The 16,182-nt window shown below is 42.1% G+C and overlaps 1 protein-coding gene across 5 annotated transcripts in view; it reads left to right on the plus strand.

The window, feature by feature from the left end:
* LOC126424964 (zinc finger matrin-type protein CG9776-like) overlaps positions 1-16,182 on the plus strand; it is a 278,906-nt gene that overhangs the window by 63,233 nt on the left and 199,491 nt on the right. For all 5 annotated transcript variants that reach the window (XM_050087838.1, XM_050087837.1, XM_050087839.1 and 2 more), the window contains one exon: positions 7,905-8,099. In XM_050087838.1, the coding sequence (XP_049943795.1) occupies positions 7,905-8,099 (195 nt within the window). The remainder of the gene's footprint in view (positions 1-7,904; positions 8,100-16,182) is intronic.

The raw sequence follows: 16,182 nt of genomic DNA on the forward strand, positions 1-16,182 counted from the left end.
AAACTGAAAGGAACTTATAGTGCCATGGAAAAACTGTAGAGAATTGTTCTAACTTAACACGCGCTCATTGTGTCTGCCATTTTGATTTCTAACTTACTTCACACGAACACTGATGTTAGCAATAATCCTACAGTACAATCTTCCGTGATTTCACTGCAAGCTCGAACAATAATGTATCTGAGGTCCATTAAATCATGTGAACACTTCAGGAGGAAATCTGACCCTTAGTATCTCCAAAGGAAGAGGTCACGTGGTTTGATGTCTGACTATTGGGGGGGAATTGGCCATCATTGAAACGACTTGGAAATCTGAGTGAAATTACCTGCCTGTTAAGACACTCGTGTTAAGAAGTGCGACACAGTATTTGCAATGTGTGGTCATCGTGACTGAACCACTGCATGTTGAAGGACAAAGCAGTAGCACGGAGCTGTGTAACGAAGTTGTTGTGGACTGTTCACAATTTCTTCAAAGAAAAAGGTCCAATAAGGCCACGGCTGGCAATTGCGACCCTTACTGTAAGCCTCAGAGCACTATGTCGTCGTTCATGAATCACTTGTGGTTTTTCAGTAGCCCGAAAGAAAAATTTTGTTTGTTAACCAGTCTGTCCAAATGAAAATGCACCTTGTCTTAAAACCTTTCTTGAGAGTTTGTTCCCTATCCTCCGCCCAACGGCCAGATAGTAGTCTCTCCCATTTATGTTCTGCAGTGAGCTTCTGAGCAGAGGTGATATTGTATGGGTATATTCAGAGATGACTTTTAAGAATCTGTTGAATGGAGTGTCTGGATATGCCCAGCTGCACTACTGCTGTTCTGCACCTTCTCTGTAGAGCAACTCGTACCGCTTCAGTATTCCCCAGTGCACAAACAGGCTTAAGCCCAGATTGCTTCACATCCGATATTGATGCTTCCCGTACAAATGGATCGTACAGCCTGTGAATGATTCTCTTGCAAGATTCCCACTTTGTGTTAAACTGTTGTCGAAACTACATCTACATCCATACTCCGCAAGCCACCTACAACTGATCGACGTTAGAGATATAGGTCTATAGTTCTGCACATCTGCTCAACGTCCCTTCTTGAAAACGGGGATGACCTGTGCCCTTTTCCAATCCTTTGGAATGCTACGCTCTTCTAGAGACCTACGGTACACCGCTGCAAGAAGGGGGGGCAAGTTCCTTCGTGTACTGTGTGTAAAATTGAACTGGTATCCCACCAGGTCCAGAGGCCTTTCCTCTTTTGAGCGATTTTAATTGTTTCTCTATCCCTCTGTCGTCTATTTCGATATCTACCATTTTGTCATCTGTGCGACAATCTAGAGAAGGAACTACAGTGCAATCTTCCTCTGTGAAACAACTTTGGAAAAAGACATTTAGTATTTCGGCCTTTAGTCTGTCATCCTCTGTTTCAGTACCATTTTGGTCACAGAGTGTCTGGACGTTTTGTTTTGATTCACCTACCGCTTTGACATAAGACCAAAATTTCTTAGGATTTTCTGCCAAGTCAGTACATAGAACTTTACTTTCGAATTCATTGAACGCCTCTCGCATAGCCCTCCTCACACTACATTTCGCTTCGCGTAATTTTTGTTTGTCTGCAAGGCTTTGGCTATGTTTATGTTTGCTGTGAAGTTCCCTTTGCTTCCGCAGCAGTTTTCTAACTCGGTTGTTGTACCACGGTGGCTCTTTTCCATCTCTTACGATCTTGCTTGGCACATACTCATCTAACGCATTATGTACGACGGTTTTGAACTTTGTCCACTGATCCTCAACACTATCTGTACTTGAGACAAAACTTTTGTGTTGAGCCAACAGGTACTCTGAAATCTGCTTTTTGTCACTTTTTCTAATCAGAAAAATCTTCCTACCCTTTTTAATATTCCTATTTACGGCTGAAATCATCGATGCCGTAACTGCTTTATGATCGCTGATTCCCTGTTCTGCCTTAACATTTTCAAATAGTTTGGGTCTGTTTGTCACCAGAAGGTCTAATATGTTATCGCCACGAGTCGGTTCTCTGTTTAACTGCTCAAGGTAATTTTCAGATAAAGCACTTAAAAAAATTTCACTGGATTCTTTGTCCCTGCCACCCGTTATGAACGTCTGAGTCTCCCAGTCTATATCCGGCAAATTAAAATCTCCACCCAGAACTATAATATGGTGGGGAAATCTACTCGAAATATTTTCCAAATTATCCTTCAGGTGCTCAGCCACAACACCTGCTGAGCCAGGAGGCCTATAGAGACATCCAATTACCATGTCTGAGCCTGCTTTAACCGTGACCTTCACCCAAATCATTTCACATTTCGGATCTCCATCAATTTCCTTCGATACTATTGCACTTCTTATCGCTATAAACACGCCTCCCCCTTCACTGTCCAGCCTGTCTCTGCGGTATACATTCCAATCTGAGTTTAGGATTTCATTACTATTTACGTCTGGTTTCAGCCAACTTTCTGTCCCTAGTACTATATGAGCGTTGTGACCGTTTATTAATGAGAGCAGTTCTGGGACCTTTCTGTAGACGCTCCTGCAGTTTACTATTAGCACATTAATATTGTTATTCCCTGTTGCATTTTGCCTACTCCTACCTTGCTGCGTCTCAGGAGGCGTCTTGTCGGGCCTAGGGAGGGGATTCTCTAACCTAAAAAACCCCCGTGTGCACTCCACACGTACTCCGCTACCCTTGTAGCCGCTTCTGGCGTGTAGTGCACGCCTGACCTATTCAGGGGGACCCTACATTTCTCCACCCGATAGCGGAGGTCGAGAAATTTGCACCCCAGATCTCCGCAGAATCGTCTGAGCCTCTGGTTTAAGCCTTCCACTCGGCTCCAAACCAGAGGACCGCGATCGGTTCTGGGAACGATACTACAAATAGTTAGCTCTAATTTCACCCCGCGAGCGAGGCTTTCCGCCTTCACCAATTCCGCCAACCGCCTGTACGAACTGAGGATGACCTCTGAACCCAGACGGCAGGAGTCATTGGTGCCGACATGAGCAACAATTTGCAGTCGGGTGCACCCAATGCTCTCTATCACCGCCGGTAAGGCCTCCTCCATATCTCGGATGAGACCCCCCGGCAAGCAGACAGAGTGAACACTGGCCTTCTTCCCCGACCTTCCCGCTATTTCCCTAAGGGGCTCCATCACCTGCCTAACGTTGGAGCTCCCAATAACTAATAAACCCCTCCCCCCGTGTGCCTGCTTGGACCTTGCTGAAGGAGCAGCCACGTGTCCACTCACAGGCAGAGCGGGCGATGCCACACGGCCAGCCTCCACATTGACCCTCTGGGTTGCAAAGAGGACTTTTCATTTTGTGAAAAAATGATACAACTACCAATCACAGCTGTATTGTTAGTCATCCATTGTCGGCCATGTTGTAAACACCAGTCTCCTAGTGACAGTATCATCAATTACGTGTCATTTCATAACTCTTTTGTTTCTCCAAGCTCTACTGCTACTGCTGTTAAGATGCTCGACGAGTTAGCTAGTGTGACTCATAAATTATGTATGAAACAAATGGCGACACATTTTGTGCATCACCCTGTAATATGTCTGGATACAATTTGCTGTGAAATAGTTATTATTAGGTAATTTTACGTTTTTGCATGTTCTGCACCACATTTACATTTATACTCTGCAGGCCACCATTCATTGTGTTGCGGAGCTAAGTATGTGTAACAGTGTTACTTCCCTCTTTTCCTGTTAGAGTCATTTACTGTTCACAGGAAAAACGATTGCTGGTAAGCCTCTTTGTGGGCTCAAACCTAAGGTAGAATTTGTTTTTATCACAAATTGCAAATTTTTTAGGTCTGTAACAATAACAAAAGAGGAGATTTTACAATCTACAGCACTCCAAAGTGACCATCTTCTTTTTTTTTTGCCAAGTGATCTTATTAAATGCGCGTTCCCAACTTTATGGTGTATGGAAGTCTTCTCGAGTGCAATAGGTGCGGAAATACTAGATTTCCGTAACTTTTTCTTCTTTCTTTCCTTCTTTTGGGTATACTTTTTCCTGGAATTTGTTTGACATAGTGAGAATTAAATTTTAATAAAGTGATTTTTTGTATTGAATTGTATGAGTTTGAAAAGGGCATTACAGTTCCTTAGAAGTAGGATTATTTACTTATGATGATCTTTCTTATAAAATGTATTTATTGTGTATACTGGTGTGTTTTAGCAAGCAGTAGTGTTCATATGGGGGGGGGGGGGGGGGGGGGGGGCAAACAGAATATAATTTAATATTACAATGTGCTGTATATCGTGATATTTGTGAAAGGTAAGTTGTAGCTTACCATACTACAGGGCGATTCGGGCAAGTCAGAACCATAAATATTTACACAGTTCATTTGAAAAGTAATAAAAATGATTTTTGTGTGTAGTCAGTTGTTAGACTGTTGTTCATAGTATTGAACTATGGAAACAGTGTGTAGTAATGCAGCATTCCGTCACTGTTTACACATCGCTAGTGCCACAGTTGAGTCTGTGTAAGCAGATCCCTGACAGTTGCTGTGGGCTGGGTACAGCTGCTTCGCAAGCCTATCTCGACCAATAATATAACGTGATTTTGTTACTGTCTCCGTGGCGATGAGTCGCTATTGTCTATAGACAGCTATTGTTTTCACCTGCAGCCATTTGCACTTCACAGTTGAAAACTGGTAACATTCACATCTGCATCTATACTCTGAAAACCACCGTGAGCAGCATGGCAGAGGGTATGTCCCATTATATCAGTTATTATGGGTAATTTCTGTTTCATTCTTGTATGGAGTGTGGAAAGAATGATTGTGTGACTGCCTCTGTACGTGCAGTAATTATTTTAATCTTATTCTCACTATCCCTATGTGAGCGATATGCAGGGGCTTGTAGTATACTCGGAGAGTCATCATTATATAGCCAGTTCTTAAAACATTGTTAATAGACTTTCTTGGGATAGTTTATGTCTGTCTTCAAGAGTCTTCCAATTCTGTTCCTTCTGCATCTCTGTGATACTCCCCCACGGATTGAACAAACCTGTGACCATTTGTGCTGCCCTTCTGTGTATACGTTCAGTATCCCCTGTTAGTTCTATATGGTATGGGTCCCACAGACTTCAGCAGTATTCTAGAACTGGTCACACAAGTGATTTGTAAGCAATCTCCTTTGTAGACTGATTGATTGCACTTCCCCAATATTGTACCAATAAGTTGAATATACCACCTGCCTTACCCATGACTGAACCTATGTGATCGTTCTATACCATACCGCTACAAAGTGTTACATCCAGGTATTTGTACGAGTTGGCCGATTCCAGCAGGTACTCATTGGTACTATAGTCATAGGATAATACATGTTTTCATTTTGTGAGGTACAAAATTTTACATTTCTGAACATTTAGAGCAAGTTGCTAATCTCTGCACCACATTAAAATCTTACCTAGATCTGACTGAATATTTATGCAGCATCATTCAGATAATACTTCATTATAGACAACTGTTTCATCTGCAAAAAACTGATTTTTATTATTAATATTGTCTTCAAGGTCACTAACATACAATGTGAACAACAAGGGTCCCAACACACTTCTGTGGGGCACACCCGAAGTTACTTGTACATCTGACGATGACCCTCCATCCAAAATAACGTTTTGCGTCGTCCCTACCAAAAAAGTTCTCAATTCTGTGCTGTGAGCTGCCGCAGATCTTCTTACACTGTCACAGCTATAGGTGGCAGCTCCACAGTGCTCACAGGAGTGCAGAGGTTTGCATGATTGGAAGCTTACTTTGCAGTGTGTCGAGTTGTTCCAAGAGATGTTCCCTAATGTTCCCATTCCAGGGAAAACAACAGTTTATGACATAGTGAAACATTTTCATGAAATGGGAACTGTTAATGGAAGGTCAAATCCACCAGCCTCGTGTGATAACACCAGAATTTTCTGAGTGTGTTCATACGCAACGGTAAGGAGAGATGGGCTACAGAATGGTGCAGCAACTATTGTAGGAAAGCTGGACAGGAACATAAATGATCAGTGAACAAGTTAACACAGCAAACAGAAGGTTTACTTGACTTGTATTTCTTCAAGTGAATGAAGACTCATTACAAATTATGTGGCAAAAAGTAAGTCTGACTATCACATTGTCAATAACAGTGATACTCACTGCACTAAACACGAACAGTGGTATCGTAGGGAAGAGGCTCCAAGTGTGTTGGTTAAGTTGCTGCCACCGGCTGTCCTATATTGCAGCAGCAGAGGGTGCTCATAGCCCAGAGCTTGCTGGAGGCATGGCTCAGTGGGCGTGCACCATTGGGTTCACCAGATCCTGCGTGAACACTATCGATGTCTAATGGATACTTGCAATTCCATTTGCCAACTTTGCGATGCCTGTGGGGCGGTATCGATACATAATACCACATTTTCAACAAACTGCTGCAATCTCCTGGTAAATCATTGTATTGACTGTCCCAACAGCTTGGAGCATTTTATTCAACCTGCCACAGAGCCACAAAATGTCTGAGGTTGTGACCATACCAAGTTCAAGTAGTTTGAGACCTGCACCCATTGCCTTCAGAAAAGCATGTCACCTGTTGTCAAGGTTCAAGAGATTCAGTCCTAACAGAGTGGATAATAACTTGAATTGCAGTTTTTTTCTGTGAAGAAGTGTTTTCCACTTAAATGGATACGTTAACAGCCAGAAGACTGGCTGCCAGTAATATTCACACATTGCGTGAGACACCACCCACAAAAATTGGAGTATGGTGTGCCATATTTAGGCAGCGAATTGTTGGACCAATATTTTTAACACAACTGGTATTTTAGTTGTTTATACTGTCATCATGTGAGGGTCATTCCAGTAGCCATGACAACTATGATGTACCGTGGTATTGTGTGGCATTACCGTAATCGCAGTAAATACGTTTGAAAGCCCACGCCAAACATTACCGAAATCAATCTACAGATTGCGACCACATACGAGGATGCCTCACTACCAGCGCATGAAACATTCAGTGTCAGGTCGACCGTGGTAAAAGATGGATCCTCCCTCACCCGGCCTACTCACCAGACCTCAATCCGTGCGATTTCGACCTTATGAAACCATTGTGTGGGAGGCACTTTGCAAACAGGGTGAATGTCCTCAGGGTGTTTCAGCAACAGGTGGCACACATTGATGGCAAAGCTGTTTGTATGCACCAGGGGACTATTCTGAACCGTGGTAGTTTATTTTGATTCATTTTCATTTGGTTTGCCCTCGTGCACAATAAATTTACACAGAGTTCCAATGCCTATGTTTCATTTAACATTTACCTTGACTTCCTGTAATGGAAACCTATTTTATGTTGGCGTTCAAATACACACTGATGTACCAGTTCAGTGCACAGTGCAGAATTCTTATGTTATCACTTTATCACAAGATAAAACATACCTGCCATGAATGACCTTTGTAAATTAATTTATAACCATGCCTGAAATGAATGAATGTTGTTGCTGTTTGCAACAAGATGGTGGTAAAGTGTCACATCTCCAATGAAACAATGACGACGCTCCACGAGTTCATTGTCGGTCAATTAATTTCTGAAAATCTGTGGCCCTCACACTCAACAGACCTGACTTGAAGACAAGGTGTACTGCAATATTGTGAGAATGCTGGTGGATTTACAGAATAACACTACTTGTGCTATAAGGGAAGTCAGTCGATGTACTAGACAAGTATCAGCAAATGTGCCATCAAATCGATATATTTTGCTATAAAATTGAGGACAGTTTCTAAATCCTTTATAAAGCTGAATCGCCCTGTATTTCATCATTGTTTAATTGGTTTAGATATCTATTTTATTGTTGTGCTTTGTTACATAATTATGATGATTTTTACTGCCCCTAGGCCCCCTCATTTCAGCAGTGCTCCAATTGTTACTTAGGACTCATGTTACACAGGTACGAACACGCACGAGGAAAGCAGAGAATGCCACCAGCTGAGGAAGAAGGAAGATTTAGGAAAGACGTACATGTGCCGAGGAGGGTTAGGGACGACTCCCCACGTGAAAGACGTCACAAGAGTAGAGAACCGAGGTTGTCACCACCGCCCGTCAGGAAGAGAGAACGTAGTAATTCACCTGACAGGTACAGGAGGTGAGTGAGTGGCTTCTAGAGTTGTAGCAGTAATTGTTAAATCTTTGAGTACTGTTTACAAGTTATCTCGTGTCGCTCCGCCACTCTCCGTGTGCTAGTGGCAAGTTTAAGTGCGGCTTTGGAGTTTTCCTTTAGCATTATCAGTGAGTTAACTCGAGCCTCCTTGCTGACCCCTGAATGCTGATGACTAATATTGACGCAGTGCCACTCAGGTAACTGGGTGCTATTGACAGGTTTAAGCAAATATCAGAATTTCTGCCCACTATATCAGTAGCTTTTCACAGCTCTGGTCACTTGATTCTGTTGGAATATTTTGTCTGTTGTGATCTCGTTTTGTTACATTTGACATCGCTTTACATCTTACTGTTTGTAAGGATTTGTGTAACAGCGTCATTCTGTGAAGTAAATTTTTAGACCTTCCAATGGCACCAAGCAAGAAGTTGCGGAGATAGTCACAAACAGTGACAGTGAGGACACATTATTTGATGTATAAGTAAGTGATAATTTGTCTACAGACTCTGAAAGCAGCAGACGTAGGACACCTACGTAAGCAGGTTTAACGCTGTAGTCTTGTATTTCAGCAAGAGACATACACTGATGCACCAAAGAACCTGGTATAGGCATGTGTATTCAAATACAGAGGTATGGAATAAGGCAGAATACGGCTCTCTGGTCAGCAATGCGTATATAAGACAACACGTCTTGTGCAGTAGTTAGATCGGTCACTTCTGCTACAGTGGCAGCTTATCAAGATTTCAGTGAGTTTGAACGTGGTGTTATAGTCGGTACACAAGCAGTGGGATACAGCATCTCCGAGGTAGTGATGAAATGGGGATTTTCTCGTACGACCATTTCACGCTTCTACCGTGAATACCAGGAATCTGGGAAAACATCAAATCTCCGACGTTGCCATGACCGGAAAAAGATGCTGAGATCCTGCAAGAGTGGGACCAACGATGACTGAAAAAAATCTTTTAATGTGACAGAAGTGCAATCCTGCAAATTGCTGCAGATTTCAATGCTGGGCCATCAACAATTGTCAGCGTGCGAATCATTCAGCGAAACATCATTGATATGAGCTTTTGCAGCTGAGGGCCCACTCGTGTACCCGTGATGACTACACAACACAAAGCTTTAGCCTCATCTGGACCCATCAACACCGACATTGGACTGTTGATGACTGGGAACGTGTTGCCTGGTCGGACGAGTCTCGTTACAATTTGTGTTGAGTGGATGGACGTGTACGAGTATGGAGACAACCTCATGAATCCGTGGACCCTACATGTCAGCTGGGAACTGTTTAAGCTGGTGGAGGCTCTGTAATGGTGAGTGGCGTGTGCAGTTGGAGTGATATGGGACCCCTGATACGTTTGTATACGACTCTGACAGGAGACATGTAAGCATCCTGTCTGATCACCTGCATACTTTCCCGTCCACTGTGCATTTTGATGGACTTGGGCAATTCCAGCAAGACAATGTGACACCCCTACATGTCCAGAATTGCTACAGGGTGGCTCTAGGGACACTCTTCCGAGTTTAAACTATTCCGCTGGCCACCAAACTGCTCAGACATGAACATTATTGAGCATATCTAGAGTGCATTGCAATGTGCTATTCAGAAGAGATCTCCACCCCCTCGCACTTTTACGGATTTATCAACAGCCCTGCAGGATTCATGGTGTCAGTTCACTGCAACACTACTTCAGTCATTAGTCGAGTCCATGCCACATCATGTTGCGGCACTTGTGCGTGATTGCGGGGCCCCTACACGATATTAGGCAGGTGTACCAGTTTCTTTGGCTCTTCAGTGCACTTGATAGTTCCTCTGAATCTGAAAGTGATAGTAACATTTGGAATGGGTTACCAAAATTGGATTGGAAGCTACAGAAGAAAGACATCTTCAGATCTCTGCAGATTTGTAACAACCATAAATTCACAGAGAAGCTCAAAGTCTGCTACTAATTTTGCATCTATTAGGTTGGTGCATGAGCTTGTCATGTTTTTGTTGTGCACATTGTCATACTGGTTGCTATGTTTTTATTTTCCAATTTTAATTTTTTTCTTTGAAGTTCACTGTTGCTATTTGAGTTTAAGTATTATCATTTTGTCATTTGAAAAAAATGAGTGAAGCTATGAATGTTAGAAAATGGATTGCCAAGTGGATAAATAGGAACATTTTCAGCTTATTCTGTTCTAGTTTGATAGAGGAGTGACAGTGGCAGAGACCTATAGAAACAATTGCACCATGTGTGAGGATAATGCCATTGGGCAGAGCACATCAAGAAAATGTTTTTCGCATTTTAGGAGCATTATTTTGATATTAGTGACTCTATTTCTAGCAAAACATTCAGGTTTTCATGAATATTGTTTAAAGCATTAATCCACTAAGATTCATGTTAGTGTACTCTAGAACTGGCAAATGTGTCAAACTGTGATCTTTCCACCATCCAGCTACATTTGCATGCAGTGGGGGAGATTAAAACATCAGTTGTCTGGATACCACATGCTCTAAGCCAAAATCACAAAAAATCAGTAGTTCTCTATATATGCATCTCTGCTTCCTCTTCATCAGTTGGCTCATGAACAACACCGATCATTCCAGTCCTGTATCATTACTGGTGATGAAAAATGGTGTCTTTATGCTAACACAAGGAAAAGAGAGGAGCCGTTGAGCCCAAAGCAGCAACATCCCATACAAAGACCTGCAGTCATCCACAAAAGATAATGTTATGCATCAGATGGAACAGCGATGGTGTAGTGTACTATGAATCGGTTCCTGGTACGTAACCATCATTGCCGACATCTATTGTCAATAGCTGAGATGTCTTGCTGATGCAGTCTAATGACAGTGACCAGGAAGACTGCGTGGAGTGATGCTACTCCACAGTAAGTATTGAATTCTGCGAGACTGACAAAAAACACTGTACAGGAGTGGGATCGGGAAGCATTTGCACACTGACCTTATTCACGTGGTCTTACGCCCTCAGACGTTTACCTTTTCTGCTCTCAAACAAACAACCTTCAAGGAACTTCTTTTGGGCACAAAAATGCACTCCACCCGTGGCTCAGTGAATTCTTTACCTCAAAACCACGCGATTTCTACAGTCGAGGAATCAAAAAGTTTCCCCAGCGTTGGCAGACTGTTGTAAATATTGAAGGAAAATATATTATTGATCACCAAAGTCTCTGTTATGTGTATCTGTTGTGTTTATTACATGATGGAAAAACACTACAAACTTGTGCACTAACCTAATACAGTAATATTTTTCTTGGCATTGACATATCGTATTGTGGCAGGAGGAAACATTGCAGAAAGCTCTCCAGAAATATTTGGCACCAGACGAGGCAGGCCAATCGGGTAACCGCGTCCTAGGTAGAAGTCCAAACAGCAGCTATTTAGTGGAGATAGATACATCAGCCATTAATGGTGGAGCGCTCGCCTCGACATTAAGCGAGCACATCTGCATCGGCCAAGACACCGATTTTACAACTGTGGTAGAATGTGAGTGAATTTTACCACGCAATGTCAGATAATGTACAGAACTTCAGTTAAATGAAGCTTATAACCATTTCTTGTGTTCCACTTGTGCAGTTGTGAATGTTTGTGAAGCATGAGTAAACAGGATGGTGTCTATTGCTTTATTTGTAAGTCTTATTTTATTTGAGATTGATTTTGGTGTCACATTACACTATTTTCAGGTCATTCTGTGATGTCTAGTGATCGTCTTGATACTGAGTAATCATCATTGTAGATCTCATAAGGGTACAAAAAATTGACGTTCACTATGATGATCTTTCCTGCTTGCGTGAATGCCAGCAGCACATCACGTAACCAGGTTACATGCTGCTGCCAGTTGCACTATAAGCAGGAAAGAAAGCTGATGATAGTGGACATCAATTTTTTTTTGTATCCAGTATGAGATATATGATGACGATGACGGTGGCGATGATGGTGATGATCATTACCTGGTATCCACATTATAACCCTTGTATTACAGAGGAGGCTAAAATATAGTGTAACAACAAAATCAATTGCAAATTATATAGGACCTATAAGTACAGTGAAGACGTAATTTTGGGTTGGAAGCTTGAATTAAGTCTGCTGACAAAGAGAGAGCAGTGGTTGTACCAGTGCAGCACAGCAGATAATGACACGAGACCTACAAAATTAGAAAAATTGGGCTTTCAGATGTGTGTGTGGCATTTGAGTGGAGTGATAAGAACATGCATATTTAGTGTCTTGACCATGTTGGATTTATACCTACAAAATAGCATTTGCTTTCATTTCAAGAAATTTGTTGCAGAAAATCACTGTTTGCTTGTGGAAGCATATGGAGGATGTGCTATGCTGGAAACAAACTGCAGAGCTTGGTTTCAGCACTTCAAAGACAACAAGTTTGAGGCAAGTGCCAGAATGCATCCTGGTCACTGTGGTGTATCGTGAGCAGTCACAACTGGGTCAAACGGTGAATGCTAAACACTTAAAAAAACAATTACACAGTTTGAAGGGTGCACAGAAAGACAAAGGCTTACAGTACGTTGAGACACATGACTGAGCCATTACACATAAAGACAATGCCAAACTGCATGTTGCAAAACAGGTGAAGTAGAAATGGGAGCGACTTCTATAGCTTGACTTCCTTCCCCGTCCATAATGTTCACTTGTCATCACCCTTTCTGATAATCACTTCTTTCAGTCCAAGCAGCATGGCCTTTCTTAAGAACGCTTCACATCTTTTAACAATGTCAAAAACTGACTCCATTAGTGGATCACATCAAAAGAACCTGAATTTTTAAAACCATTGAATCCATTTCTTACACACAAAGTGGAAAAAGATTGTAGCTACTGAAGGACACCAGGTGCATAAGTTGTCTTATACAGTGCCATTAAAATAAACTTATGTTTTTGTACAACAAACATGAGAATTAATTCAAGTACCCAATACATTAAAATATCTCTTGTATTTGGGTCTTCCAAATAATATTGCTTAGTTCTTTTAAGGAGCGTTCAAAAAGAAATGAGCCAGAGGCATAATTACACATACCAGTACCTCTATAATGAAATTTTCACTCTACAGCAGTGCGTGTGCTGATATGAAACTCCCTGGCAGATTTCATATCAGCGCACACTCCACTGTAGAGTGAAAATTTCATTCTAGAAACATCCCCCAGGCTGTGGCTAAGCCATGTCTCCGTAATATCCTTTCGTTCAGGAGTGCTAGTTCTGCAAGGTTCGCAGGAGAGCTTCTGTAAAGTTTGGAAGGTAGGAGATGAGGTACTGGCAGAAGTAAAGCTGTGAGGACGGGGCGTGAGTCGTGCTTGAGTAGCTCAGTCGGTAGAGCACTTGCCCGCGAAAGGCAAAGGTCCCGAGTTCGAGTCTCGGTCCGGCACACAGTTTTAATCTGCCAGTGAGTTTCAGTACCTCTATGTTAAAAGTATTGACCTTGGCTGTTGAGACACTTGCCCCACTGTGACACAAGGCGGTGAATGGCTGTCCCATAAAATTCCCGGGGCTGCGATGTTACCCAGTTCCGCACGTACAGCTGGACGTCGTTGTCCACAAGAATGCAGGAAAGGTTATGCTGACGTTCTTCTTTGATCGAGAAGGCCCCCTTTCGATTCACTTCCTGCAGCACGGGACAACAGTGAATGTCCAGCGTTACTTGCAAACCTTGACCACCCTTCACCAAGCGATCAAATCAAAATGACCAGGCACTCTCACCCGTTAGGTCATTCTGCTCCACGGCAATGCAAAGCCTCGTTCAGCCAACACAGTTGCGGCGCTCCTGCAGGTTCTCAGCCACCCTCCATACAGTCCAGACCTTTCTCCCTGTGATTACGCCAATTTTGGTCCTCTCTAACAGGCTCTGAGGGGCAAACGATTCGCCTCGTACGATGACATCCAGTTGTACGTGCGAAACGGGTTAACATCGCAGCCCTGGGAATTTTATGAGACAGCCATTCACTGCCTTGTGTCACAGTGGGACAAGTGTCTCAACAGCCAGGTACTGGTTTCTGTAATTATGCGTGTGGCTCATTTCTTTTTGAACGCCCCTTACATTTTTATGTTGTTGTTGTTGTTGTCGTTGTCGTCTTCAGTCCTGAGACTGGTTTGATGCAGCTCTCCATGCTACTTTATCCTATGCTAGCTTCTTCATCTCCCAGTATGTACTGCAGCCTACATCCTTCTGAATCTGCTTAGTGTATTCATCTCTTGGTCTCCCTCTACAATTTTTACCCTCCACGCTGCCCTTCAATGCTAAATTTGTGATCCCTTGATTGCTCGGAACATGTCCTACCAACCGGTCCCTTCCTCTTGTCAAGTTGTGCCACAGACTCCTCTTCTCTCCAATTCTATTCAATACCTCCTCATTAGTTATGTGATCTACCCATCTAATCTTCAGCATTATTCTGTAGCACCACATTTCGAAAGCTTCTATTCTCTTCTCGTCCAAACTATTTACCGTCCATGTTTCACTTCCATACGTGGCTACACTCCATACAAATACTTTCAGAAACGACTTCCTGACACTTAAATCTATACTCGATGTTAACAAATTTCTCTTCTTCAGAAACGCTTTCCTTGCCATTGCCAGTCTACATTTTATATCCTCTCTTGCTCCCCAAATAGCAAAACTCCTTTACTACTTTAAGTGTCTCATTTCCTAATCTAATTCCCTCAGCATCACCCGACTTAATTCGACTACATTCCATTTTTATAACATTCTTTAATTTTGCATAGACCTATAATTTTAACGGAGAAGTCAGGGAAGTCTCTCAAAGAGCTCTAAAAGACTTGGGGGGGGGGGGGGGGAATACTGAAAGACTTGAAGAGTCCCTCAGCCTATCAAAAAATTCATCAAGGGAGTGAGACAAAAACATAGATATAAATGCAACATGTCCAAACAGGTCACATAGTTGCCAACAATCTGGTTTGAGTTGATAAACTTTCAGATCAGTTCTGTTCACTCAATTTCTAGGCACTACGCTCATTCTGAATTCGAAAAATTTAATGACACGATTTATGAAACCTGAAATGTTTGTAGCCTGCGTTGTCAGTGGCACTTAAGGACATTCAGAACAGTTCTTATCTGTTTCTGCAAAGCAGATTTCCTTACTGTTATGTACTTATAAGGAAATGAAGAATTACTCCAATTTCAAGAAGAGTTTATAGCATCCTTTCAAAGTATCATCTGCAAAATATTCCTGTGATCTCTGTAGACTTAACTAGTGGTAACAGTTACATGTAGTCTTGACCCCATCCATATTGACACTGATGCTGATTTTGAACCAGAAGCACCTGAATAAACTTTTTCAACACTTGTTAAAAAGAATCAGTGTTGCAGTAGCATAGCTGGTGCTATAATGGGCGAGTTTTGTGAACTTATAACATCCACACAAAATATTAATGACTCGAGCATCTACAAATGTGGAAAAAAACACTTTAATCACTACTGGAAAAAAAGGTACTGAATGAAAAAATTGCCTATTTCATCTACATTGTTAAAATGATTTCCTGTGTCTTCCTCTGCAGTGGACATGGATTGAGGCTTCTCTGTTAAATCTTAGAAATCCACATTCCTCATACATCATCGACACACAGTGCCGTCAGTAAAACTAGAGTGCTGAGATACTGGATGCATCTAACAAGGAAACATTACCATCTTGACCTCATATTTTAAGTAGAAGAAAGCACACTTGCAAGTCATTAGCTCCAGCAATTGATCCCACACTAAAATTTGGACCATAACTGTGATAATATTCGCTTATGATCTTCCTGATATACAGCATTTAAACTTCGTGTGCACTGCTTTTTTGTCACTGGCTCCATCCCACTGCAACCCCATAATGCCAAGCGTGAAGTGCTGTGCAGTGGAGTGAGCAAGAGGTTTCTGAAATACTTCTGTGACTTTCGTAGTGTGCTTTGTTCATTATGTCAAAGTGTGTGGTTTCTAATCTGTAGCATATGCCAGAGGTCCCTTTGCTTCGAGCATTTTTAAGTTGCAATTCACAAATGCAGTGTAGGTGAATGAAATGAACGAACATATCATTAAAGAAGTAGTGGAGTATTATTTCATTATTA

Source organism: Schistocerca serialis, chromosome 10, assembly GCF_023864345.2.
Source record: "Schistocerca serialis cubense isolate TAMUIC-IGC-003099 chromosome 10, iqSchSeri2.2, whole genome shotgun sequence".
In the NCBI taxonomy this organism is placed as follows: Eukaryota; Metazoa; Arthropoda; class Insecta; order Orthoptera; family Acrididae; genus Schistocerca; species Schistocerca serialis.